The 25,030-nt window shown below is 48.3% G+C and overlaps 7 protein-coding genes across 10 annotated transcripts in view; 2 read left to right on the plus strand and 5 right to left on the minus strand.

Moving 5' to 3' along the window:
- Positions 1 to 718: 718 nt before the first annotated feature.
- LOC113566723 (zinc finger protein 358-like) lies at positions 719 to 2,729 on the minus strand. 2 transcript variants are annotated; one of them, XM_026993620.1, is made up of 2 exons: positions 2,144 to 2,729; positions 719 to 2,076 (listed from the first exon to the last, which is right to left on the minus strand). In XM_026993620.1, the coding sequence occupies exons 1-2, from the start codon at positions 2,714 to 2,716 to the stop codon at positions 1,078 to 1,080; spliced, it is 1,572 nt and encodes a 523-aa protein (XP_026849421.1). In that variant the 5' UTR covers positions 2,717 to 2,729; the 3' UTR covers positions 719 to 1,077. The 2 variants fall into 2 exon arrangements, with proteins under 2 accessions (XP_026849421.1, XP_026849420.1); XM_026993619.1 differs by having other exon boundaries at positions 719 to 2,088.
- Positions 2,730 to 3,615: 886 nt separating this feature from the next.
- Positions 3,616 to 5,505, minus strand: LOC113566725 (BTB/POZ domain-containing protein 9-like). The gene is made up of 2 exons (XM_026993625.1): positions 5,377 to 5,505; positions 3,616 to 5,320 (listed from the first exon to the last, which is right to left on the minus strand). Exons 1-2 carry the CDS (start codon positions 5,379 to 5,381, stop codon positions 4,198 to 4,200), a joined length of 1,128 nt encoding a protein of 375 aa, XP_026849426.1. The 5' UTR covers positions 5,382 to 5,505; the 3' UTR covers positions 3,616 to 4,197.
- Positions 5,506 to 6,415: 910 nt separating this feature from the next.
- Positions 6,416 to 7,994, minus strand: LOC6599543 (zinc finger protein 595). Its single transcript, XM_026993618.1, has 2 exons — positions 7,465 to 7,994; positions 6,416 to 7,404 (listed from the first exon to the last, which is right to left on the minus strand). The coding sequence occupies exons 1-2, from the start codon at positions 7,957 to 7,959 to the stop codon at positions 6,544 to 6,546; spliced, it is 1,356 nt and encodes a 451-aa protein (XP_026849419.1). The 5' UTR covers positions 7,960 to 7,994; the 3' UTR covers positions 6,416 to 6,543.
- A 350-nt stretch (positions 7,995 to 8,344) lies between these two features.
- LOC6599510 (regulator of MON1-CCZ1 complex) lies at positions 8,345 to 10,816 on the plus strand. 3 transcript variants are annotated; one of them, XM_026993612.1, is made up of 7 exons: positions 8,345 to 8,496; positions 8,553 to 9,036; positions 9,095 to 9,487; positions 9,544 to 9,802; positions 9,861 to 10,260; positions 10,318 to 10,522; positions 10,591 to 10,816. In XM_026993612.1, exons 1-7 carry the CDS (start codon positions 8,389 to 8,391, stop codon positions 10,665 to 10,667), a joined length of 1,926 nt encoding a protein of 641 aa, XP_026849413.1. In that variant the 5' UTR covers positions 8,345 to 8,388; the 3' UTR covers positions 10,668 to 10,816. The 3 variants fall into 3 exon arrangements, with proteins under 3 accessions (XP_026849413.1, XP_002024638.1, XP_026849412.1); XM_002024602.2 differs by having other exon boundaries at positions 8,346 to 8,496; positions 10,588 to 10,816; XM_026993611.1 differs by having other exon boundaries at positions 8,347 to 8,496; positions 9,098 to 9,487; positions 10,588 to 10,815.
- Positions 10,817 to 11,436: 620 nt separating this feature from the next.
- LOC6599511 (BTB/POZ domain-containing protein 9) lies at positions 11,437 to 12,775 on the minus strand. Its single transcript, XM_002024603.2, has 2 exons — positions 12,666 to 12,775; positions 11,437 to 12,609 (listed from the first exon to the last, which is right to left on the minus strand). Exons 1-2 carry the CDS (start codon positions 12,668 to 12,670, stop codon positions 11,487 to 11,489), a joined length of 1,128 nt encoding a protein of 375 aa, XP_002024639.2. The 5' UTR covers positions 12,671 to 12,775; the 3' UTR covers positions 11,437 to 11,486.
- Positions 12,776 to 13,183: 408 nt separating this feature from the next.
- Positions 13,184 to 17,335, minus strand: LOC6599512 (vacuolar protein sorting-associated protein 8 homolog). Its single transcript, XM_002024604.2, has 3 exons — positions 17,152 to 17,335; positions 14,910 to 17,078; positions 13,184 to 14,835 (listed from the first exon to the last, which is right to left on the minus strand). Exons 1-3 carry the CDS (start codon positions 17,251 to 17,253, stop codon positions 13,387 to 13,389), a joined length of 3,720 nt encoding a protein of 1,239 aa, XP_002024640.2. The 5' UTR covers positions 17,254 to 17,335; the 3' UTR covers positions 13,184 to 13,386.
- Positions 17,336 to 18,412: 1,077 nt separating this feature from the next.
- LOC6599514 (bifunctional heparan sulfate N-deacetylase/N-sulfotransferase) overlaps positions 18,413 to 25,030 on the plus strand; it is a 64,222-nt gene continuing 57,604 nt past the window's right edge. Inside the window, exon 1 of the mRNA XM_026993636.1 lies at positions 18,413 to 19,244. The gene's annotated coding sequence lies outside the window, so the exon portion shown is untranslated. The remainder of the gene's footprint in view (positions 19,245 to 25,030) is intronic.

Genomic DNA, 25,030 nt, shown 5'->3' on the forward strand with positions numbered 1-25,030 from the left:
ATACAAGGCAAGAATGTATTATATATCTAGTGTTTATATAGTCTATAAGCAACGATTTAATCGTGGGTGATATTTAGCCTATAATATGCTATATTCTTATGTTCTATATGTACTTTAAAGCATTTTCTAAAAATGTCAACATTTTTTCAATAGCCTTAAGGACGAACAATGAAGCGAAAATAGAAGACAGAAGCGAACCGTATTTCCCCCCAAAAACAAAACAACATATATATATATATACATATATATAAACGATATATACCATATACGAATACAAATACGAATACAACAATATTTATATACACACACACACACAACATATTTACAGCAAGAAATACAACCATTTAGCTCACAGCAAAAAGCAGATACAGATCCAGATGCAGATGCAGATGCAGATGCAGATGCAGATATATCTATCTACCTATCTATCTATAAAGAAACATATTTACAACGATTTTAATGCAACAGATTTCACAATATTTACGCAGTCGTGGGGGAAATGTGGCAGCAGCAGCAGCAGCCAGCACAGTGGCACACACATCATATCATTTACCACAATATTCAATATACTATATAGCTATCTATATACCGATATACACACAGATCACGAATCACAGACTCACCTTTAGCAGAGGTCGCGACGTATTGTATTTTAGTTTTTACGAATAGTAGCTCTCCTCTAATTTAAAAACAAAATAAAACACACGCATTTCCTGTACATTTTTTTTTTTTTAGTTGAAAATATAATTAAACATATTAATGCTATTTACATTCTGAATCCCAAATAAAAAATGGAGTTGTTTTTATGATACTCGTACTAATGGAGTTCGAGGGCAAAGGTGTGCCAGAGAGAAAAGGCGGTAGAGTGTTGGGTCTCATATACATATGTATGTTCTAATATTTTGCCTAAGGATTAACCTATGTATTGGATGTAGCTCATTTCAGAAGAACGGGATAACAATTACACCATATAGCATATTTTAAATTCGTGGTATCAGTATTTTCCACAAATTTAAACCACTCAATGGATGACTAGTGCTCCTACTTATTCCTACTGAATTCCACAGAAAGTTGACTTTAGAGCAATTCTCCACCCAGTACGGATATGCCCATGGGCACTACCGAAACCACAGGCACCACTGAGACCACAGGGACCACACAGACCACAGGCGTTGGCGGTCTCGGCCTGGATCTCTCGTGGATCTTTCGGTGAACGCGCAGAGTGGCGGGCTGGGTGAAACCCTTGCCACACTGCTTGCACTTGTAGTTCCTCTCGCCCGTGTGGGTCATCTCGTGATATCGCCTCGTGTGGGACCTCACGAAGGTCATGTTGCAAAAGCCGCAGGGAAATTTCCTGACAGCCTCATGGACCGCTCGAACGTGCGCTCCCAGATTGGTCGAGCTGTTGCACACCTTCGAGCAGTGCGGGCAGGACCAAGTGCGCTCCAGGGTGTGGTGATTGATGTGGACTTTGAGCTCGTTCAGGGTTATCTTCTTCTCGCCGCAGTGGGGACACGCGTAGTTCTTGATGCCCTTGTGTCGCATCGTGTGGTCCTGTAGGTGGTGCCGTTTCCGGAAGCGCAAGGAGCAGCCCGACTCCTCGCAGGCAAACGGCATTTGAATCTTGTCCTTGTGTGTGTACCGATGGTGGTTGAGCGTGGCCGGAGTGTGAAACACCTTGCCGCAGAACTCGCAAACGTGCGACTTGGACTTGGAGCCTATGTCGTGGGCTTTTCGCTGGTGCGCCACCAGCGTGCCCTTGTGGCGGTATTTCTTGTTGCATCCCTCCTGCTCGCAGGAGAACCAATGAACCGTATGTGTCTTCATGTGCTCCGTGCGCTGCTCCCGTCTATTGAAGCTCTCCGCACACCCAGGCTCTGTGCAGGGAAAGAGCAAATGCCCATCATGCTGCTGCTTGTGGATCTGGCAGCGTCTTTCGGTGGCAAATTCCTTTGAGCAGATGTTGCACGTGAAACGGCTGAGGAAATCCAGATTGGCGGTTTGTCCAATAAGCTCTACTGCATGTGGATCCGTGCGCTCGATATCGCCAGTGGAACGGTAGAGAATCTCTCGAAGCTTTAAAGGAACCTAGAAGATCGTGTAATATCCGTAAATTGGTCCTCGCTTGTGGTCTTCCACTCACCTTTTGTGGAGTTGGATTCTTTGCATTTTGTTCCTTGTCCTTCCTTGAACTTTGAGGACTCTTTTCGGCATCTGTGCACTCCACCAGCTCCAGTTGTGTGGACTCCTTGGCTGGAACAGGACTTTTCTCTGGTGCGGGTTCAATGGATGAAACAGAAATTACCTGTATGGATTCAATGAGGATAGGACTTGGATGTATGGATTCCATCTGTGCGACAGGGCATAGCTGTATGGGTTCCATGGGCGGTTCAGGACTTAGCTGAATGGATTCAATGATGTCATCCTCATCCTCGGTGTCCTCAACGTGTATCTCCCTTGCCGTGTCTTCTTTTAGTGCGCGCCATTTAGTGTCCGTCTCTATGCAGAGAGTGCGGAATGCGTAGAACTTTTCCAGCTCCTCGTAGCATCCACAGCACAATACACTGGGCAGAAGAAAATCCTGCCGAGGGTCCACCATCAAATTTGTGCAAGCGGTGAACATTGCTGCCGCTTTGGGGATTTCCATCAAGTTGTATGCCTCGTCCTCCCGTTTAACTCTGCAACAGCAGACACGGCATTTGTCCAGTTTATCCATTTACAAGGATTTTTCCCCAAGACCAGTGTGACCGCGGATTTATCGATAAAATATACCTCATTTTCAAAATATACCGTAAATATACTGACCAATTCAAGTTCTATTTTACATATTCCTCGTTTTTGACATTCCGTCGAATATTACTAGCTATATGGAAGATTTAGCCATGCCCACATAATTTTATACGATTGGTGAATCTATTTCCTACTTGATTGGCCTATTCGAAATAATTGTTTCATTCATTTCATTTAATAATCTTAAGTCTTAATAATACTTATTAATAATAATAAAGTCTTAATAATATACTAATCACTAACATCTCTATCGTCACTAACGATGTCGCTGGGATTTTTTAACAGCATTTCAGTGTTCGGTTCGAAATTCTCGCAACCGTTGTTCTTCCTTAGACATTGTCTCACATATAAAAGATTTGAAACATTTATATTTTTTAATCTATTTCTTCTATTTGTTTTTATTAAGTTCACTTCGGAGAAAATTCTTTCACATGATGCATTCGAAACTGGCTATATAAGCTGTACTTGTGAAAATTTTGAAATTGTTTCATATTTTATTTCATTGTTGAAATCTTTTATTTGTCCCAATGTATACCAGAAATGGCCAGGACTTTTGTGTGTTTTTAATAAACTAAAAAGAACCTCATCATTTTTTAAGAGGACAAAGTCATTATCGATTCCATGCGGATCTTTAATAAGTTGAGGAAATCTTTTACACAGGTCATGAAAATCTGATAATTGGCCATTGACTATGTCTTCAGGGTTTAGGAATGAGAGAAGGTTAAAACCCTCGTTAAAAGGCAACCTTTTCTTTAACTGCATACTCAACTCGATCAAAACCACACATATCGAAACGTAATCGATATATTTCACAAGTGTTGGAAAACGTGAATCAAATCTGCAGTGCTTCAGGGATTTGGCGACGTTTTCAAATCAAAGAGCGCGAAAGTTTTGACCCGTCACAAGGGACGCTGTTCGTAAAAGGGACGTATTGATTTGTTGTTGAAAGCTGGGGGATGTTATCCTTACGCGATCTCTCTCAATTATGCTCGCAATTTCATGATAGATGGGATAAGCATGGAGAGACAGAGGGAAACCATGACCGCTAGTTAATTCTTGAACTTAGCTTATGCGCTTTCCACCTACTACCTACTTTCTTCGAATTTTAATATATTTGATCTATTTTTATTGTACCGCTCTTTTTTATTCCGCAATGTCTGTCTCTCTCTCTCTCTCTCACTCGGCTATTAATGCTGATCAATAATTTATATACTTTATAGGGTGGAAAACGCATCCTTCTGGGTGTTATATACAACCAGCAAAAAACTAATATATCCCTAAACACCTCGATCATTGGGTATAAAAAACAGGAAAGTGAGAAAAGCTTTGAATTAAGTGGATTTTTTTCGTATCAGCATATACACCTATTAGCTGGTGCCCAAATTGTTGTTCTTTAAACATTGGAAACTATATTTGAAGAGTTGTCAGAAGTGAACTGTATTCAGCTCTGATCAACCTGGCCATCACACGGAGATTCAACCTTGTACAACTTTTAACCCGAATGTACCGAACGGCACGCTTCGCAATGCCAACTCTCAACATATGGCAGACGGCGCTGATCTTATTCACATGATCCCAGTGAGTCTGGTCGCATGAGACCTCCAAGCGGATTTCTGAATGGCTGCAGTTGTAGTTCCAAATACTTATCTGGTTTATTAGAAACACCGCGCGCAGCTGGATGACTAGCTCATTCGGGTTGTCCGTAAAACGGAGCGCATGGTGCTTTTCGGATGCCACATCCTCACATGGCAATACGACGGTCCGGTGGGGCAGATTCGTTCCGGTGTTCACTTGACCAATGGCGTCGAGCAATTTGTCCGACTCGATTATGCCAGAAGGACGCACCACATGCAGCAGATCATCGATACTCATGAGGGGGAGACGTACGAGCGAGACCACTGTCTTGATGTCCTCGCTGGGATTTTTGTCGCTCCATTTCCATACTGCTCGAAAGATGTCTACTTCGGGGACATTAAAAAAGTCACGTCGCAGAAATTCCTCAATTGATTGCTTGGTGAGCATTTGGAAGGAGTCATGTTTGAGTACGTCGTACGCATTTTGATCCATGAACGTCTGGCATTCTTCGATGCTCTGCTCCAGATCGCAGCGCTTGGCCGCATTTAGGATCGCGCACACGTTGCTGACGGACATCTTCTGCTGGAGGTATCCGGTTATAAGGGTCTCTACGTAGCCCAAGCAGTAAAAATGTGCCAAATCGCGTACATCGATTAACATATCCACGTCTAGTGAGGAAAGAGGTAGCTTGCCCGTGTAAAGGTACTCGAGGATTGCCTTGAAAGGCTCAAGCGGCACCTCAAGCCGAACTTCTCGTTGCCTCGACTCAAGCATGCTGCCACAGAGAAGGGCGCGGAAGTACTCGCTGCGCTTCGCCAGAACTTGGCGGTGGCCCGGCAAGCGCTGACCCTCCACCAGGAACTCTACGTCCGAGCTCATGTGGAGACTGGCCATGTCCGCAATGAAGGCGTCGAAGTTGTCGGCAGTTGTTTTCTGGGTGCTCATTTCCTGTTTCCTGGGCGTGAAATAGAGGATGTCAATATTTGCACTCCTTGTGTTATTTAAACTTACTTCATTTCGCTTTCTTAAATAATTTACGCTCACAGCTTGTCTTGTCTCTCGCAGGTGAAGTTGGCAGCGCTTGAATACAACGATTGGCTCCTATAGCGACCTATCGATACTTTGTAGCCAAGCCAATTTACTTGGTAATTTTAATTCTTATTACCGATCACCACAATCTACGCATAAGACAGTGGTAGAATGTTATTAACCGACGATACCGAACGAAGATTAGAGACTGCTTTAAAGGTTATGTACATATATATTTTTTTAGATTCTGCTTAGTCCGCGGCTTTGGATCTGAGAAAATAAGAAGTGAGAAGTCAGTAAAAGCGTGGTGCAGTATGTGTATGTTATCTGTATGTGTGATGATTAAAGTATAGATTTGAGGGAATTCCCTTTCTTTGTTTTCACAACATACCTTGTGAATTGAAACGTTTTTTCTCGAATAACGGCGCTATGATCAGAATATACCCTTGTAAGTCCTTAAAAAGAGTACATAAGAGTTTCTATGTAGTCTCACAGTTATGAAGCCAACTCGCTGAATCTGTCATTGAAAGGAAAGGAATATACTACTATTTATGTTAATATAAAAATTCGCACAGGAAAACAAAATAAATACATAAATCAGCTACTGAGAATGCACATCGAAATTTTGCATTCTGCAATGGTTGTCTCTCTCCCTCTCTCTCTCTCTCTCACGCTTCCCACAACAACAGCCACCTTTTTATCTCGCTCTCTTCCGACAGGGGGCGCACATTGCACGATGAAGAGAGAGCAAGAGATAGAGACAGAGAGAGAAGAGAGAATGAGTAAGGTAACAGTGTGATATCAAAGGAGTCTGGATGCAAGATCTGAAATCAAGGCTTCATTCAAGACGGACAGACATGCCAATATCGACTCGGCTACTGATGCTGATCAAGAATATATACCCTTTATGGGGTTGGAAACACTTCCTTCTGGGTGTTACACACGTCAACATCCACCAGAAAACTAATATATTCCCAAACTCTTCGAGCACCAGATATAAAAAACAGTTTAAATCCAAGCAGAGACCGCAAACTAATATTCAACGTGGCTAAAAAAACAACAAATGTATCAAAATGTATGATTTGTCAATGATCTAACCTATGGCTTGAAAGAATTCAAATACTATAACTCCTGGGATCTGCCTCTCAATTAGGATTCCACAACCTTAACAACAGGAGCCTTTGCCTGATCCCGCTCATGGATCTTTCGGTGGGTGCGCAGGGCCGCAGGCTGGACGAACCGCTTGCCACACACTGCGCACCCGTAGTTCCGCTCCCCCGTGTGCGTCAGCTCGTGGTACTTCCGCGTGTCCGGCTTGGTGAATCTCTTGTCACAGATGCTGCAGGCATAGCTCTTGGTCTTCTCGTGGTTCGTGCGAATGTGCATTTTCCTGCTGGTGGAGCTGTTGCACACCTTGGAGCAGTGCGGACAGGGCCAGGTGCGCTCCAGCGTGTGATAGTTGATGTGCAGCTTCAGCTCATTCTTTGTTGTTTTCTTGGCGCCGCAGTGGGGACACGTGAAGTTCTTGATGCCCCTGTGCCGCATCATGTGCACCTTGAGCTTCTCCTCGCTGAGGAAGCGTACAGAGCAGCCCGGCTCCTCGCAGGCATACGGCTTCACCAGCTTGTCCTTGTGCGTGAACCGATGGTGGTTGAGGGCAGCCAGGCTGTTCAAGACCCTGCCGCAGAACTCACACACGTGCAACTTGAGCTTCGGTCCGATTCCATGGCTCTGGCGTTTGTGCATCACCAGAGTGCCCTTGTGGCGGTAGCTCTTGCTGCAGCCCTCCTGGTTGCAGGTGTACCACGTGCCCGTGCCCTCATGCTCCCGCAGGTGTACATTAAGGTCCTGCAGCCGACTGAAGCTCTTGTCACAGCCAGGCTCTGTGCAGGGAAAGAGCAGGTGGCCATCGTGCTCTCGCATATGCGCCTGCAGGCGACTGTCATCGACAAACTCTTTCGAGCAGGTGTCGCACTTGTAGCTCGCACCCGGCTCTTCCGTTGGCGGAACCTACACGATCGGGGAATTCTTGCATGTAAATCAGAGGTTATTTAATGGACTCCCACTCACCTCTTTAGGATTTGTCTTCGTCCGTTTCCCTGCCTTTTTCTCTACCTTTTCCTTATTTCCTCTTTTTATTCTTTGGCAAGGGTTTTTCTCTTGGAATTCGCCATCGACCAGCACCACCTCGGTGGCTTCAAGGGGGGGCCCAGGGCTTTTCGTTTCCAATGTGCTGAGCGGCATGTCGTCCACATCGTCAAACCCGTCCTCTGATTCCACAAGTGTAAACTCCAATTCCACCAGTGTGCAAGCGCTTTTCTTCTGCAAGCGCCATTTATTGTCGGCCTCTATGCAGAGTTTGCGGAACGAATGGTACTTCTCCAGCTCCCCGTAGCAGCCGCTGCACAGCTCGCTTGGCAAGAAGTCCTCCTCTTGGGGGTCCACTACCAAATCTGTGCAGGCGGTGAACATTGCGGCCACCTCGGGCAGTTGCAGCAAGTTGTATGCCTCATCCTTGCACTCAATGCAGCAGGAACAGATGCGGCACTTGTCCTGATCGTCCATCTCAAGGGCTTTTCCTTGTAAACATCAGGAAACTCTGACTTCAACAATTTCTCTGATTTGTAATCTTATTTGTATATGTTTTATCCTTCACAGCACTGCAATCAGATCAGCTGTTCGCCCCAGCTGATTGTCGATAGGCAAAGTGGATAGAGATGAGCATACTTGTCAGCATATCCACTGTGACTGTAAAACATTGAAAAAATTAAAATTGAAAATAGTTCAATTGTTGCGTCACCATCCACTGGATATAGGAAAACTTTTATATGTGGCTATGCAATTTTCACACGTACATGTGAAAATAAAATGAGGCGATCTTCATGTAAATGTGACCTCTGACAATACTGTGACTCACGGGGGACTACTGAAACTCATCTCTAATGGTGGGCGGATGAAAACAAGGTTTATATTTTGTTTTTTCTTTCAAAAACGATGGACAACTCGAATGGAATCCATTACATTGAGCTGTCGCGGAATCCCATACGCTTCGATGCCGTCAGCCAGCTAACGAATGTCTTCTTCGATGACTCCAACAAGCAGGCAAGAACGGCCACACACACTTGAAAGGAATATTAAAGTCACTATCTGTCTTGCAGATCTTTGCTGTACGTTCGGGCGGTGCCACAGGCGTCGTGGTAAAGGGCCCTGTCCCCAACGAGGACACGGTTATATCCTTTTGCATGAACGATAGAGGCGGAGCCATTCGTTCGATTAAATTCTCGCCGGATAATCAAATATTGGCTGTGCAGCGGAAAGAGAATGCAGTGGAGTTCGTCTGCTTCCAGGGGGAGCAGCCTATGCTGCAGGACATCATCACGCATCAGGTGAAGACGATGATCCATGGCTTCGTGTGGATCCACAACAGGGAGGTGGCCCTGATATCCAACACTGGCGTAGAAGTCTACACTGTACTGCCGGAGAAGCGTCAAGTGCGTTCTGTCAAGTCCCTGAGCATCAGCATCAAGTGGTTCGCGTGGTGCTGCGATGCCAATGTCGCCCTGCTCTGCACCACCGAGGGCAACAGCCTGGTGCCCGTGCTGGTCAAGCAGAAGGTCATCACCAAGCTACCAAAGGTGGATTGTGAGTGATCCTCGGCTGTACTCTATTTACAAGTCTTCTTTAATGCCATTTCTATCAGTAGCCAGTCCCAGTCGCGAGGTTCAGGAAAGCAAAGTCACTCTCGGACAAGTGTATGGCGTCCTGGCGGTTCTCATACTCCAGTCGAACAGCAGCTCAGGCATGATGGAAGTGGAAGTTCATCTGCTAAACGGTCCAGGGTTGGCTCCCCGAAAGTGCCATGTTCTGCGCCTCAGTCTCGTAGGACGCTTTGCCATCAATACGGTAGACAATCTGATTGTGGTGCATCATCAGGCCACTGGGACATCGCTGCTCTTCGACATATCCCTTACCGGAGAGGTCATTCAGGATATCACGTACCATGCCCCCATTACAACGGGTCGTTCCATCAAACCCTTTGGCTTGAAGCTGCCCTCTCTATCGCCCGATGGACAAATCCTCCAATGCGAGCTGTGTAGGTAGATTCGAGGGCCGTTTTCTATATAATCTGATGCCAAAAGTGCCTTACAGATTCCACACATTGGGTGCTGTTCCAGCCGAACATTGTGATCGACGCAAAGCTGGGATGCATGTGGTACTTGAATCTGTGCATTGATCCGATTTGTAATCTGATTTCCGATCGCATACGTCTCACAGAGTTCCTGCTGCAGCGAAGCAGTGGCAAGCAGGTTCTGCTGAAGGTCCTCGGACAGCTGGTGGATGATCAATACAAGGGCACGCTGCTGCCCGTCCTAGAGACCATTTTCAGCAGGATTAACAAGATCTATGCGTATGTCAAAGTTCTTCCGAAAGTTTGGGAAACCCTTATAACCCTTGTCTTTCTTCAGCTCCTGGGTGCAGTTGGAGCTGCAGAATCAAACGGCACAGCCCTCGAACGTAAAGACATCAACGGTGAAGCACACCTCTCCCCCCATTGTTCTCATAGAGCAGTTGGATATGGTTCAGATATTCCAGAGGATAGCCAGGAGGCCCCACACCGAAACTATTTTGATGCTGTACCTCCAATCGTTGAATAAATTCAACATTGCCGCCCAGGAGGAGCTCTCGAAGATGATCATCAGCGAGCTGATTCACAATCATAGCTTCGATACACTGCGTCGTCTCGTTAGCTATTCCATGGTGCTGGAATCAAAGGCGGTGGCTTGCTTTCTGCTCTCCCATTCGGATGTGGATACGGCCATATCACAGGTGGCCATCGATATGCTGGGGAAGATTCAGGCACATGAGGTAAGCCACTATCTTCCTTGATGACTGGATTGTGTAAAATGTGTTCCTTCATTGCAGATCATCATTGAGGTGATGTTGGGGCAAGGCAAAGTGATTGATGCTCTGCGTTTGGCCAAGAATTCTTTGGGCCTTGATAAAGTCCCTGCTCGCAAATTCCTGGAGGCTGCCCATAAAACCAACGATGATTTGATATTTCACAGTGTTTTCAGGTTCTTTCAGATGAGAAATCTAAAATTATACGAGACCCTGGCTTTTCCCAAAGGTAAGTGGAGGAAACTATGTCCAATTTTCAAGATGCATCATTGAATATATTTTCTTTTTAAACAGCAGAACAGTGCACGGAGTTTATACAGCATTATAATAGCACCTTTCCTGTGGATAACTCCCTGAAACCTCAAATAAGTTGAGGAACTCTATGAGAAATGTGATTAAATGGGAATTTTCAGAGGAGAAAATCCCAAAATCCTTTCCACAATCGGAGTGCAATATAGAATATAATTTGATATTGTATTATATGCGTATATGTATAGTCTATAAATAACCTTTAAGGATATATTTCCCTGAGGATCAGATAGCATTCGCAACGTATTAATCGATTCACGTTGGTAAAAAGAGAGCAAGAGCGAGGTTGGAGAGTTGATTGCTCTCTACCTCTCTACCTCTCTCTCTCTCTCTCTCTCTCTCTCTCTCTCTATCTCTCTCTTCATCGTGCAATGTGTGCCCCCTGTCGGAAGGGAGCGAGATAAAACGCTTGGTGTTGTGTGAAGCGTAAGAGAGAGAGAGAGAGACACAACCATTGCAGAATGCACAGTTTGCACTAGAGCTAGTTATGTTCTAATGTTTGAATGCCATGGTTCCTCGAAGAGGAACTCTGTGTTTGACGCATCTTGTCGACGGCTTGTCGCGGCTCGCAGCGTTCCCTGTCGTTTTGTTTCATTGCGATCAAGGAATCCAGCTAAGATCGGTATTTGCTTTCTTTGAGTAGGGTTTTTGTATTCTTCTATCAGCAAAAACTAAATGTAAGAGACGTCACAAAGGTCAACAACCACAGTCACCATATGGAGCGATCGCTGATTGGAGGAGATGAAAGGGATCAAAAAATGTCGCTACCAGGGAGTGACCAGACACAGATGCCACAGGAAAGTGAGAACAACCTGGATTTTATTCGTATCAGCATATACACCTATTAGCTGGTGCCCAAATTGTTGTTCTTTAAACATTGGAAACTATATTTGAAGAGTTGTCAGAAGTGAACTGCATTCAGCTCTGATCAACCTGGCCATCACACGGAGATTCAACCTTGTACAACTTTTAACCCGAATGTACCGAACGGCACGCTTCGCAATGCCAACTCTCAACATATGGCAGACGGCGCTGATCTTATTCACATGATCCCAGTGAGTCTGGTCGCATGAGACCTCCAAGCGGATTTCTGAATGGCTGCAGTTGTAGTTCCAAATACTTATCTGGTTTATTAGAAACACCGCGCGCAGCTGGATGACTAGCTCATTCGGGTTGTCCGTAAAACGGAGCGCATGGTGCTTTTCGGATGCCACATCCTCACATGGCAATACGACGGTCCGGTGGGGCAGATTCGTTCCGGTGTTCACTTGACCAATGGCGTCGAGCAATTTGTCCGACTCGATTATGCCAGAAGGACGCACCACATGCAGCAGATCATCGATACTCATGAGGGGGAGACGTACGAGCGAGACCACTGTCTTGATGTCCTCGCTGGGATTTTTGTCGCTCCATTTCCATACTGCTCGAAAGATGTCTACTTCGGGGACATTAAAAAAGTCACGTCGCAGAAATTCCTCAATTGATTGCTTGGTGAGCATTTGGAAGGAGTCATGTTTGAGTACGTCGTACGCATTTTGATCCATGAACGTCTGGCATTCTTCGATGCTCTGCTCCAGATCGCAGCGCTTGGCCGCATTTAGGATCGCGCACACGTTGCTGACGGACATCTTCTGCTGGAGGTATCCGGTTATAAGGGTCTCTACGTAGCCCAAGCAGTAAAAATGTGCCAAATCGCGTACATCGATTAACATATCCACGTCTAGTGAGGAAAGAGGTAGCTTGCCCGTGTAAAGGTACTCGAGGATTGCCTTGAAAGGCTCAAGCGGCACCTCAAGCCGAACTTCTCGTTGCCTCGACTCAAGCATGCTGCCACAGAGAAGGGCGCGGAAGTACTCGCTGCGCTTCGCCAGAACTTGGCGGTGGCCCGGCAAGCGCTGACCCTCCACCAGGAACTCTACGTCCGAGCTCATGTGGAGACTGGCCATGTCCGCAATGAAGGCGTCGAAGTTGTCGGCAGTTGTTTTCTGGGTGCTCATTTCCTGTTTCCTGGGCGTGAAATAGAGGATGTCAATATTTGCACTCCTTGTGTTATTTAAACTTACTTCATTTCGCTTTCTTAAATAATTTACGCTCACAGCTTGTCTTGTCTCTCGCAGGTGAAGTTGGCAGCGCTTGAATACAACGATTGGCTCCTATAGCGACCTATCGATACTTTGTAGCCAAGCCAATTTACTTGGTAATTTAAATTCTTATTACCGATCACCACAATCTACGCATAAGACAGTGGTAGAATGTTATTAACCGACGATACCGAACGAAGATTAGAGACTGCTGTAAAGGTTATGTATATATTTCTTTCGCTTCTACTTAGTCCACGGCCTGCTTTGAGGGGCTGTAGGGTTGCTTCGTAAGCTCCCTTGGTCGATGTTGTGGAGACGGATCCGTATGAGGCTTATATGGTTAAATTTTGAGCTTTTGCTGGCTGGCAGCCGTAGTCACAAGCTGTATCGATTGTGACAATAGGGGTACTCTAAAAGTCGCAGCGTAAGATGTTGAACTACCTTCCGAACAAACAATTCATGAGTTATATATGTATATTCTTACAGAAATATCAAAGAAATTATATAAATACATATACATTTATTCCTCGAGCGAAGTGTAGTGGAATGCGACCCGCGCTAACGCGGAGTATTCCCGAAAAAGCCTCCGTTTATCATGCAAATTTATTTACGTACACATCGAAATATGGGAATAATATTGAAAAACAATAAATAAATAGAGGGCATGGGTACGGACGTGGAATATACAGAATATATAGTAGTGCTAACAGAAACGTCTGGGCGGGGCCTTCAGCTGCAGAGCACCCATCTCCATGGCCGAAGATGGGGAAAACAGCCGGCGATTGGTTCGTGGCAGCCGCAGGCAGCTGCTCGTTTGTCCATTGTCTCCTACTGGAATCTGCGCAAAGCAACGCGGACACTCTTCCACTGGCACTTGGGGGCACTCCTCCAGGCATTCCTCGTGCAAGGCGTGACCACAGCCGCCCATCACGAGGATCTGCGTGTGGTTGGACAGCCGCTGGCGGCAGATGCAGCATTTGGTGCTGGTTATCCACAAGCCACGCCGTGCCAAGCGCTGCTGCTTCACAAACTCCATATGCAAGTCCTGGCACAGAACCTCGGCGCCAGTGCGAAGTGCCTCCGTTTGATGCCGCGAACTGTCCAGCATTCCCATCAGCAGATCCTTGATGTCCCCAAAGCTGCTGTTCACGTTGTGGGGCGTGTTCATGATCAGCTGCACGAGATTGTGCAGATCGATGTGCTGCGAGGCCTCGTGCAGCATGGATTTCGTGATGGCCTGTAGCTGCTGGTGGGGCAGAATGTATTGCAACAGCGAGAACCAGCAGCGCTCCAGCTCCTGCGGGGGCAGCGTTCCAACGGATCGGGCGAGCAGAGCGCAGATCTGCCGCGCCTCCTCCACCGCCTGCTCGCCGACCGCATCCCTCAGCAGATCCATGGAGAGCTCAAAGGCTTTCGCATAGCTCTCCTGCTTCTCGTAGAGGTAGATCACAGCTCTATTAAGTCGATGGCGCTGTGCAATGGCAATGGCTTGCTCCAGGCGATAGCCGGAGTTGTTGGCTAGAAATTCCTTCACGGCCGCGGGTGTTTCCAGTTTGCAAAAGAGTTCCAGGAGCAACTCCATCTGTTCGGCATCCAGCTCGCACTGACGCTCATTGAGGCACTTTAAGAAGCAGAAAAGCAGAGCTTCCTCCTTCAGGAGGTTCTCCAGCAGCTCCATAATCCTCTCCGGGTAGTGCAGGGCTAGCAGCCGCGTTGTTTCCTTGGCATTGATCGCCAGCAGCTGTCGAAGATGTCGCTTCAATTGCGGATAAATGCATCTCTCTGGGACAGACACATGTCGTTCCATATACGCGAACATGGTCTCGTGCCTGGACTCATTCTGGATGTAGCAATCGAGGATGTTGTCGTACCGCTGCAGCTTCTCCAGGAGATACTCCACCACATAGTAGCATCGGGCACGCTCTGCCAGAGCCAGCTGCTCCTCGTCGGTGCTGATGTCCGCCAGGCAGTTGCTCGACAGGAGCTCATGCCAGGCACTCTCCCGCTCCGAGTGCTGGCGACTGCTCTCATTGTCGATATGCTCCTGGGCCAAGTGGCTGAGGACGCGCTGCAAGAGATGCCTGTCTCGCGGCAAGCATTGCATGGAGATTTGTTGGGCAATGAAGTTCAGAAGGCAGCCAATTTCCGCCCACTAGAAAAGAGGGAGAATTACAAAAACATTAAAAAAGGAGATCCTTCCATGAGGTTGTTCTGTGCTGTTCTCACTGTGGCATTTTCGGGCGTCATGATCTCCAGCAGCAAATAAATGATCCTCTTGCGGTGGGAGAAGCCCAGCTCGTTGCTGAACTCCCGCTCCTGAAAGGCCAGCGAAATGACATTTAGGGTCTCCCGCGTGTCGAACTTCAAGAGAGCCCGCAGATAGGGATACGGCGGCTCCTCTTCCTCGTGACCCGCTTTGGAATGCTGCGAGGTAAGACACCTCAGGACGTCGTTCTTCACCTGATGCACCTGCTCCACGGGAATGTCCCCGGTGGGATAGCCCCTGCCAGCGAGGCAGCTGGAAACGTAGACCAACAGACAGTTCCCCAAATCCGTCTCCTGGGACGTGACCAGAGGCAGGAGCTCCGTCAGCGCTGCAGTGTAGTCATTGAGGGCCTGCGTGTTGAGGTAGATCTGTGCGCGGTACAAGCGGTGCCGCTTCACTGCCTTCAGCACCTGATTGAGGTCCAGGCACATCCAGTCCAGCTTTAGGATGAGCTTCTCCAGCTTCGCAGGGGAGCGCTCCAGCCAGTAGTCGACCAGGGCCTGCGATATCACCGGATTAATGCTGTGAATGGTCTCCTTTTCGATGTGCTCCGAGATGTGCTGCAGAAAGAGCTCCGTGCTGTTGCCCTGCAGCTTCTCCCAGAGCTGTGTCCACAGGAGCTCCAGTTCCCCGATGGTGATCAAACAATTGACTATGGATCCCAGGCAATAGTCGGGGGCCCGCGCCGAGTTGGCTATGTATTCCCTGAACAGCATTATGATGCGCTCTTTGGCTTGGGCCCGCTTTCGGGGACGATCCACGGAGGCAACGTAGCCATCGAGGGCCAATTGGCAAGCCTCCTGCCATCGATGGTGCTTCACCAAGTAGCTAATCCTCTCCGACCACGTCCGCACGCCAATGATGTGCAGGGAACGGGCGCCCAGGACATACAGCTGCGTGCCGCGCGACACTACGGAATTGTAGCAGGCATTGCTCCCGGCCAGGGCGAACGCAGGAGAGACATTTCCCCCCGTGGCCAGTCCCTTGAACTGCGCCGAGCCGTAAACGAGTCCTGCATTGGCCATATCCATGCACTCGAGCTCCTTGCTGGAGCGCACATCCACCAGATGCAGGATCTCCGAGGTGTCCAGCGATGCCACGCACTTGGGTCCGAGCCAATGGGCGGAGAGAAGGCTTCCGTGGAGCTGTACGTGTCGTAGGTAGAGCAGCGTGATCCGCCCATTCGACACGAAGAGCTGGTGGAAGAAGAGCTGATTTCCACGACCCACAACGATGACGGGATCCACCGAGCGAGAGGTGTCCGCCGCTTGGATGAGCACCAGGTGCCAGGCGAGGAGTGGCAGGCAGTCGGGAGGCCCCTGCAGGACATGATATTTGATCACACGAAGACGCGGTCGGACTGTGACGATAAAGTACTTGGAGAGCGTCGCCAGAGCCACGATGCAATACTGATCGAGGTCATGCCGCCCCTGGGAGTCCATGATGAGAGGCTCCACGGCACAGACCTCACCACGGGCTCCAGAGAAGAGGCACCGGGAGCTGCAGCCGCGGATCCCCAGCTTTCGAGTGAAACTCAGCGACCAAACAGATCCTCCCGCATCCGCGCAGAGCGCCAGGGATGAGCGCGATGTCCACTTTACGTGCAGGACTCCAGTATTTGGGGTAATCACATCGAAGAGCTCTCGCAGAACATCCCCTGTGTGCGTGTCCAGCATGGCGACCAAGCCGCGGGCATAGCCTGCCAGTAGACGCGTGGAATCCGCGTTGAATGCGAGGCTGGAGACGGCTCCGTGGCCGTGCTTGTCCTGGTGGGCCCACCGCAGCGTCTGGGTCACATCGAAGTTCAGGATGTGGCCGTGTGAGGTGCCCACGGCTATGTAGGCGGCCACGGCACAGGCGCTGGCCGCTCCAGCGTTCACTCGCTCCCCCGCGGACGACAGTTGGGCTGATATGCCATGGAGGAGGGTGTATCGCATGATGGAGCCTCCGCCGCTGCGGCCGTCGCCACGGAGAGCGCTATCCTCCCCTATCGAGGGGGTGGGAGTGGCATGGGGCACCGGCATCCCCAGCTCTGAGGCAACGTCCGAATCGGCCTCAAATTCGCTGAGCACCGCCTCCAGGGTGGGCAGGACGTCGGTGGGCGGAATGGCAAACTCTGCATCGTCCAGCTGTTTGTGTCATTAATAAATTTTCAAGTGAATAACGATTTTTCTGTGCTCTTTTCAATGGAAAAACACTCACGTCCTCAAAGTCGAGCTGTAAAGATTCGGCCAGCAGGCTGTCGGTGGAGCCGCGATCCGACTCCAGCAGCGACTGCAGTGACGGTGCCTTCAACTCGGACATGCTGCACCCTCCGCTACGTGGCGTAATTGATTAATTATTTATGAATTAATGCGATAATGTTTTACTGAATGAAATAATTTTTACGCCCACCCCACCAGTGTGGACCGCGGATTTACCGATAAATTTATCAGAAATATACCAAAATATACCGTCTCACTTTCAAAATATATACTGACGAATTATTCAAGTTCCAAGTTCCAGTGCTCATAACAATGAACCACCAGCTCGCTACCTGGCGTCAATTCATTACTTTATGAAACTACGTAACGTTTATTACATTTATATGTTAATTTCAATAATGACTTTTAATTGTGGGTTAAATTGGCTGAGGTGAACCCAGTTCTTTCACTGTTTACTGTAAATAACGTTTTAGTTCATGAACCCAACTTCCATCCGAACCTGAAGCTCATACATGCAACGAAAAATTGTGCATCATATGCATAAGTAGGTCTAAGACATGTCAGTCTCATAACAAATCATTACTAATGTTTCAAATCAGCTTGGGAAATAAAATTTTAATTCAAATTACAAAAAAAATAGGGTGTACAAAAGTCCATATCGCCGGTTGACAAGCAACAAGTGTTCAAATGACGTAACATTTCATGCTCCCTTACGTTTCATTTCATCCTCGCTTACGTTTTATTCTTTGGGCTTTTTTGTTTAAACCGTGTTTTGGACACTATCAACGGCAACTAGTCTTTAAAATTAGCCAATCTTATAGAAAATGTATTTATTGATATGCTTAAGCTATGTGCTCAGTGCCGAGAGTTCTATCTAGCTAGTAAAATTAAACCGAATATCAAAATAAAGGAATACGAATTCCTATCAAGGACAGCGAAGGATTAACCCATTGTCGACCAGTGGGTATTAAAATACTCTCCACGAAAACTAAAAAACTTGAAGAAAGTTTAGCAGTGTTCAGGTAAAAGATATCGTGGTATTTGCTTATTTAGCAATGATGAATATAGATCAATATAAAAACAGTGTTCTTTTCCGCGTTGTTACTCAAGCTGTTCAAATGTTTAAATAGAGGGGGTTAAGTGGGCTAAGCTCGAACGAAACGATAAATGCGCGGTCACACTGTTCGCAAATGTTATCAAAACTTCCAATTTTTTTGAGGCGAGCGGTCGCAGCGCGTCGTTGTAAACAACAATTCCAATAAACGAACGCGAAACACAGCGTGCTGCTAAAACAATTCGCTGCTAGGCGGTAGGCGGATAGATGCGCTAATCGGCCAGCCTTATCAACAAAGAGTCAGCTCGCGGATCAAGGGGGCAACGAGCGTGGAAATTTCGATTTTTGCCTGCGACGCTGCTGGTTTTTTGTTGCAAAATTACCCCAATTACCGCGCAATGTTCGAAATACCATTACAATATTCCTCAAGAATTGTGCGCGATTAAAAATGTATAAATAAATTTTGTTTATTTCCGTGCGGTTCATGGCAGCGGAAGCGGCGGCGGCGGCGGGCGATTGATTGCCAATTTCTCTGAGTTTTTTTTTTTTTTTGTTTCTCGCTGGCATGTTACGCGCCTTTCATTCACGAGAACGTTTGTGTGTTTGTGCGTGTGTGTGGGTGACGTAAACAAATGCAAAAAGCGAATGAGTGTGTGCAAGAATTCGAAAAATGCGCTTCTCGATTCACGTGCCAAATAGCAACAAAAGCAAAAACAAAAACAAAAACAACAGCATCGAAAGTGGAAAAAGCAGCAGCAGCCGCAGCAACAAGAAACAACCGTAATTCCAGTGTTTGGCAGCAGCAGCGGAAGCAGGGAAATTGACATAACTCTTTATTTTTCGCATTGTGTTCTCTGCGCCTCTGTTTTGGGCCTCACATTCGTTGCATTTACCAGCTGTGCGAATCTGCAGTGGTAGTGGTGTGCCTGCCCCCGTACATGTGTGTGCGCGCAACACGTTTGTGTTTGTGCTGCTGCGTAAGCGAAGCCAGCGTTGACGTCGGCGTCGACAGCGTCCGTGCGTCACAGATGCGACAGGTAAAAAGAAGAGGCAGCAGCCAGCAAAGGCTTGCCCAATTTCCCCTTCCCCCTTCACCCTTCTATTTCCCCTTGAAATTTACATAGTTAATTACTTACCCAACACGAGTGCTCCAAATTTGAGTCTGTTACTGTAACTGTAACTGTCAATGTGCTCTGAATAATTCCGAAGATACGAATACGAATACGAAAATATGGAGATACATATTGTAGATATGAAGCTTATCAATTAGTGGCCGGCGACGGTCGTCGGGCGGCGGGCGGCGGGCGTCGGTAACGACAGCAGGTAATTTTCCACACGCAGCACAGACTCTGCACCGTGCCGCACCGCACCGCAGCCAGGGCATCGATTCTTTTGTTTTCGACTGCCAGTGGGATTCTGTGGAAGTGATTTCTGTAATTAGAGTGATTTCTTGGGCAGGAATTTCTGCAGTGAAGCGATGCGATCCCTGTGGCGAGGGCATTTCCCTAGCTCCGAACACGTGCGTCTACGAGCAAGTGGGCAAGTGGGGGAGGAGGGTATGGGGAAACCTTTCTCCTTCTTGTATTCTTTATTCGCAATGGCTCGTCAAGAGGAAGTTTCGGATCCCTCTCGCCTATATCTCCCTCTCTCGTGCCACCTTTATCCCCCATTTGTACCCGACACATGAATGATCGTTCACTTCCCACGGGAGTGATTGGTCTGCAAGGGTATGTCATGCTTCGGCTAGCCCAAAGCTTGCCTCGCTCTTTTTCTTACCTTCCTTCTTAGTTCTTCGTTCGTCACACGTTACGCTGGCGTCGGTCGGCGAGCGTCGGGCGTCTGTCTTCGGGCGTCTGTCGTCGTGGCCCCTAACTTGTCTTGGAACTTGGTCCAGCAGCAGCGACGGCGGGGACATGGGGCTGGCTGGACTGGACTTCGGACGTCAGTTGCTTGCCGCGCTAGTTTTTCCACATTTGTCGGAGATACCCTTTCCGAGAGCGAGAGAGCGAGACAGAGGTAGGAAGAGTCGCAGGGGCAAAGGCTGTCCATTAGGTACTCCCTCCACATGATATCGTTCGTTCCGAAGGTGCCGCTTAAATCCCTCTAAATACGATATGATATACGATATTCCCATAGGTTCTCCTCTTTCCTGGTCCCCCTCGCATAGTTTCAAGACCAAATTTTGTTCATTCTTTCGATGAAGTCTTTGAATACAACTTTCTGGTATTCCATTCAGCATTATTTATTTGTTGTTTTGACTCTTTTCCCAAGCAATCAACAGAGAGAGCATTCCATATTTGTTGTGCCTTTCCCCTTTCCCCCTTTCCCCCTAATCATTCTTGTTTATTATTGTCCCCCCATTCTCTTTGTTCCCCTCCCTCCCTTTCCATCTCCGTCTCTCCTTTGCTCTGTGCTTGTCGTTCATGGTCAGAAAATTTATTGGTCAACATTTTATCTTTGGCCCCCAGACCGGACCGGACCGGGCCGGACCCCCGTCGGAGGGGCAGCCGGCAACCGGCAACCGGCGGCACCCACGTAGAGCAGAGCTCTAGATTCTAGCGACTCCTTTCCCATCGTGCAACTTGTTTGCTTCTCTCTCTCTCGCTCTCTTTCTTGGGGGAACACACGCCCACACACACACACATATGGGAGAAGAGAAACTTAACGCTTCAACACGCCACAGATTTTCCACCGAAATCCACATCCATTGGAGTACATATTAGGGAAAACGGTGTGGCATGGGACAGGGGGCAGGGGGCATGTGACAGGGGGCAGGGGGCATGGGGCATTTTGAAACACACACACAAATATTTTCAACATAAGTTATGGGCATTTTTTGCTCTCCCTTTGCGTATGAAAAGTTTATGGGAAATATCTTAATTTTTATAGACCTCGTGGACTCATGGCAGCATAAACCCCATAAATTATCGGTGAGGAATGGAATGGCATGGCATGGAATGGTGGAATGGAATGGAATGGAATGCCATCCGCTTTTCCCGTGTGTGTGTGTGTGTGTGTGTGTGTTTTACGCGGTTTCTTGTTGTTGTTTTCCGGCATTTCTGGGCGCATACTTTACGTGACTTTCTGCCTCCGTTTATCGTGCGGCGGATTGTTTATCTTTGGTGCCGTGCCGCCGCCGCCTCACAGATACAATATTTTTTCGGTGCTTGTGCCTGGCTGCCCCCCACCCCCACTCTGGTCTGCTCTGCTCTCTTGTGGCAGTGGCATTCGCATCCAACAAATTGGCAATTGCTGTGGAATGGACGACTCCAACAGCATCCAACTCCGAAAAGCGTTGCAGCTGCCTTTGCCGCTGCCTCTGGCTCTGGATCTGCCTCTGCCTCTGGCGGGACCCCGAAGAAGGCCTTCCCTCTGCAGACCCTTAACCCTTTGTTGCCCACGATGATAAACGATGGCTTGTTAATAAATCAAATGGAAAATTCCATGCGTGTGCGTGTGTGCGTGTGTCTGTGTGTCTGTGTGTGTGCAGAAAGTGGAAAAAGTTGTTGAAAGTCTTTCTCTTAGTCTCTTTCTATTATACACTGAAAGAAAGCCTATTTTCAATCTTCCACCCCGAAACATTCATCGATGGCTCCCAAAGTCGCTCCAGAAATACAATTTTCCGCCAAGAGAGCGCTGCCCTGCCTTTCCCTGCCTTGCCTTTCCCAAGGAAAATCAAATGGGCGGCTATTGGAGGTATTTCGATCGCGAGGACCTTAAGGGCCCATTGTCTTCTTTATTTGCCGCTCGCTTTTCTCGGTGTACCGTTTGCTTCCTGCCTGGGGATGCATGCCACATGATTGGCTCTCTGTACTCAGCAGCAGCAGCGCAGGATACACTCGTATTTCATATGCCTTTCGGTAGATTTATGAAGTGCGCCCAGTCGCCTGGAGGAGAGGAGGCAGAGTCCTTTACTGCTGAAGCTCCTGCCCCTGCTGTCCCTGCTGCCCCTGCTGCCTCTCCTGTATCCTGTATCCTGCCTCGTGCTTCGAGCTTCGTGCCTCTGCTGCCTTTGCGGCATTCTAATAATTTTTTATTGTTGTCGCTTAAGTGGCCCATTGTACAGCTGGCAACATATTGTGTGCTTGCAACATGCTCCTGCCACTTCTGCCACTTGATATATGCTACGTTTTTGTTTGATTTTTTGGAGCTGGAGGCAAACATCCAGCCCCAACCAGTTGTCCAATTTTCCTTTTTTTTTGCATCTCATGCCATGCCCTCGTGGCGCTCAAGGGGGGCGGAGTGGCTCTCTGATGGAATACTCTTATAATTAGACGCTCTGATTAGTGGATGGAACCGGAATAGCGGCCCCTGAGGATTCCTGTGCTGCTGCATTGATGGGAGGAAAGATCAGCTGGTGGAGATCGTCGTGGGGCATCTATGGGGCATCATTCAAGGTAGATCTTATGCAGATTCCGAGGGTCTCCTAATACTTCGTCTAGGAACCCCTCTTCCCGCATCCCCCTTCGGTTGAGCTCTGATCCTGGAAGTCGAGAGCCTGGAGTCCATTCTTCATGCCACATCGGCCCTCCTCTCCCTGCCAGTGGCTGTGGCAGTGGCTGTGGCAGGCAGCTCTGACAAATCTCGTTTGATGCGGCTTAAGATGATGATGCATTGAGTGCCCCAGTTGTGGGCCCCATCCATTCGTTCATTCATTCGCGTTTCTTTCATGCAGCAGCGGGTCTCGAGGTCTCGAGGTCTCGTGGCCTCGTGGTCCCCACTCATGGATGGATGCGGCTTAGTCATTATTTTGTGTGCCCCCGCGTGCACACCATCGAAAGTGGGGGCCCAACGGAGGAGCTCGCTTGCTCAAGTCCTAGAAAAGAGTGCTGCCCCTTCATCTCCCCGCTCCCCGCTTCCCGCTCCCGGATGAAGGATGAAGGAGGTCAGGTCCCGTCTTGTGTTTAATAAATGATTTGCTGCAGCAGCAGCGGCAGGCTTCTCCATAGAAGCTCCTTATTTGTGTTTCTTTTTATCCCCACTGTGATTATGATTTCGCCGAAGAGACAAAGGCAAAATAATGCCAAATAATCCGCTCGCAGGAGAGCAGAAAAGGTCGACCCGCCCCGCCAGTGGCGACCCCATTTGGGTCTCGTTTTGGGGTTCGTTTCGTTAACTGAATTTATAAATAATCTGCCACTTTTCTATCTTCCCTGTGCCTCTGTCTCCCACTTCCATCGTTCCCTTCGTGGCTCTCCTCCAAGCCGTCCGTCGCGTGATCGTTCCATCCCGTTCCATTCCCGCTGCCCATGGCTAGACTGGGACAGACATCCGTCCTGCTCCATTCCAGGGGATCTCTCTCTCTCATTTGTCGCTCTTCTGGCCCTCCACAGCCGCCTTCCCTGCGCCCTCATTAACCCTCTAGTGCCTCGGGCCCCCCCGCCCACAAATTCTATTGCCCCGCGCCAGTGCTGATGCATATAACAGGATTATATCTATCGATTTATTTCTAAGCCCGCATTGGGATTGATTTCCACCATCCAACAGTTTTTGGAATCTGCGAATGTTTTGTGTTTTGTGCTTTGTGCTTTTGCTCTTCACTTTTTTATTATTATTTTTTGGTTTTTGTGTGGGTTCCCAGCGCTAATTAGCAGCAGCACAGATTCTGTAGAATTTTCTGTTCTATGAGATTTGTTCAACGCGGATTCCCGCTGCTGCCGCCCCCGCTGCCGCCGCCTCTGCCACCGCCGCTGTGCTAATGACTATGCTAATAATTGCTTTTGTTTCGGTGGTATCGCCGCCTGAAACTGCCACTGCCACTGCCACTGCCACTGGCACTGGCACTGCCACTCCTAGTGCTGATGATGTGGCTGCCACAGCTGCCACTGTCCGTCTGTCCGTCCGTCCTCTTTTGTTTGAGGATTCCCAATAAAAGCAGCAAAAGCGCGCGAATGCCGTCCGTTTCTCCGGGCAGTCTGCAGTTTTCGGTGTGGATCTCATTTCATCGGAATTCCCCTCGTGAATAGTGTTTTCTAGAATTTATACACTCAACGGAAGGGCCAATGATTGGATGAATCGATGTTTGTGCCTCCAAAAGTAGGACGGACAGGGGAGTTCCTCCCAGAAGTCGCTCCTTGGCTCTCGAATGCCTAAACTCTCCTTGGGAAGAGATCCCCAATTGTGTGCACGATCGAATGAGAACCTTTTCCCCCGTCTTCCTAATCCCCTTTTGATGCCCTTGTGGCGCCCCACCTCCTCTTCCATGCGTCTCGGGAATAATGTTTCCCCATGAACTAATAGATTTTTCCAACTGCCAAAATTGCCACTGCCACTGGCACTGCTGCTGCCTCATTTACTGCAGTTCTGTGCACGCCGTAAGCTGCTTTGCTGCCCTGCCACCCTGCTCTCTCTCCATCTCTCTTTCTGGTTCTTTTTCTTCTCCTTTCTCGTATTTTGTGTAGTAAATGTTTCTGTCAGTGAGGTCTTTCATTGCTGCAGCTGCTGCCCCCCCCCCCTCAAAGTGTTGCAAAACGTTGCCTCCGAGTCCTTGGAGTGTGAAAACCCTCGTAAGTTATTAGTCCCTCCATTAGGAGGCGATGCTGCTTGCTGCCAGGGTATTACGACTCCGAACAGATGTTTGCAATTCACAGAAGAAAACTTTCAAGGTAGATCCTCAGTGCGAAGGACATTTTGCTGAGCTGCTGCCGAGGGAATGCCTCCCGGGAAAACTTTATTATCATTTCTTGAACGAAGGGGCTGCTGTCGTTCCCCTGCCGCTGCCCCTGCCCCTGCCCCTCATGTCGAACTCCTTCTGCCAGCGCTTGAGGTAGGCGTGGCTGACCACGTTGTAGGAGTCCAGATAGTTGTCGACGCAGGCCCCGAT

The sequence above is a fragment of the Drosophila persimilis genome, unplaced genomic scaffold (assembly GCF_003286085.1).
Source record: "Drosophila persimilis strain 14011-0111.01,24,50 unplaced genomic scaffold, DperRS2 tig00000863-arrow-arrow-pilon, whole genome shotgun sequence".
NCBI lineage: Eukaryota > Metazoa > Arthropoda > Insecta > Diptera > Drosophilidae > Drosophila > Drosophila persimilis.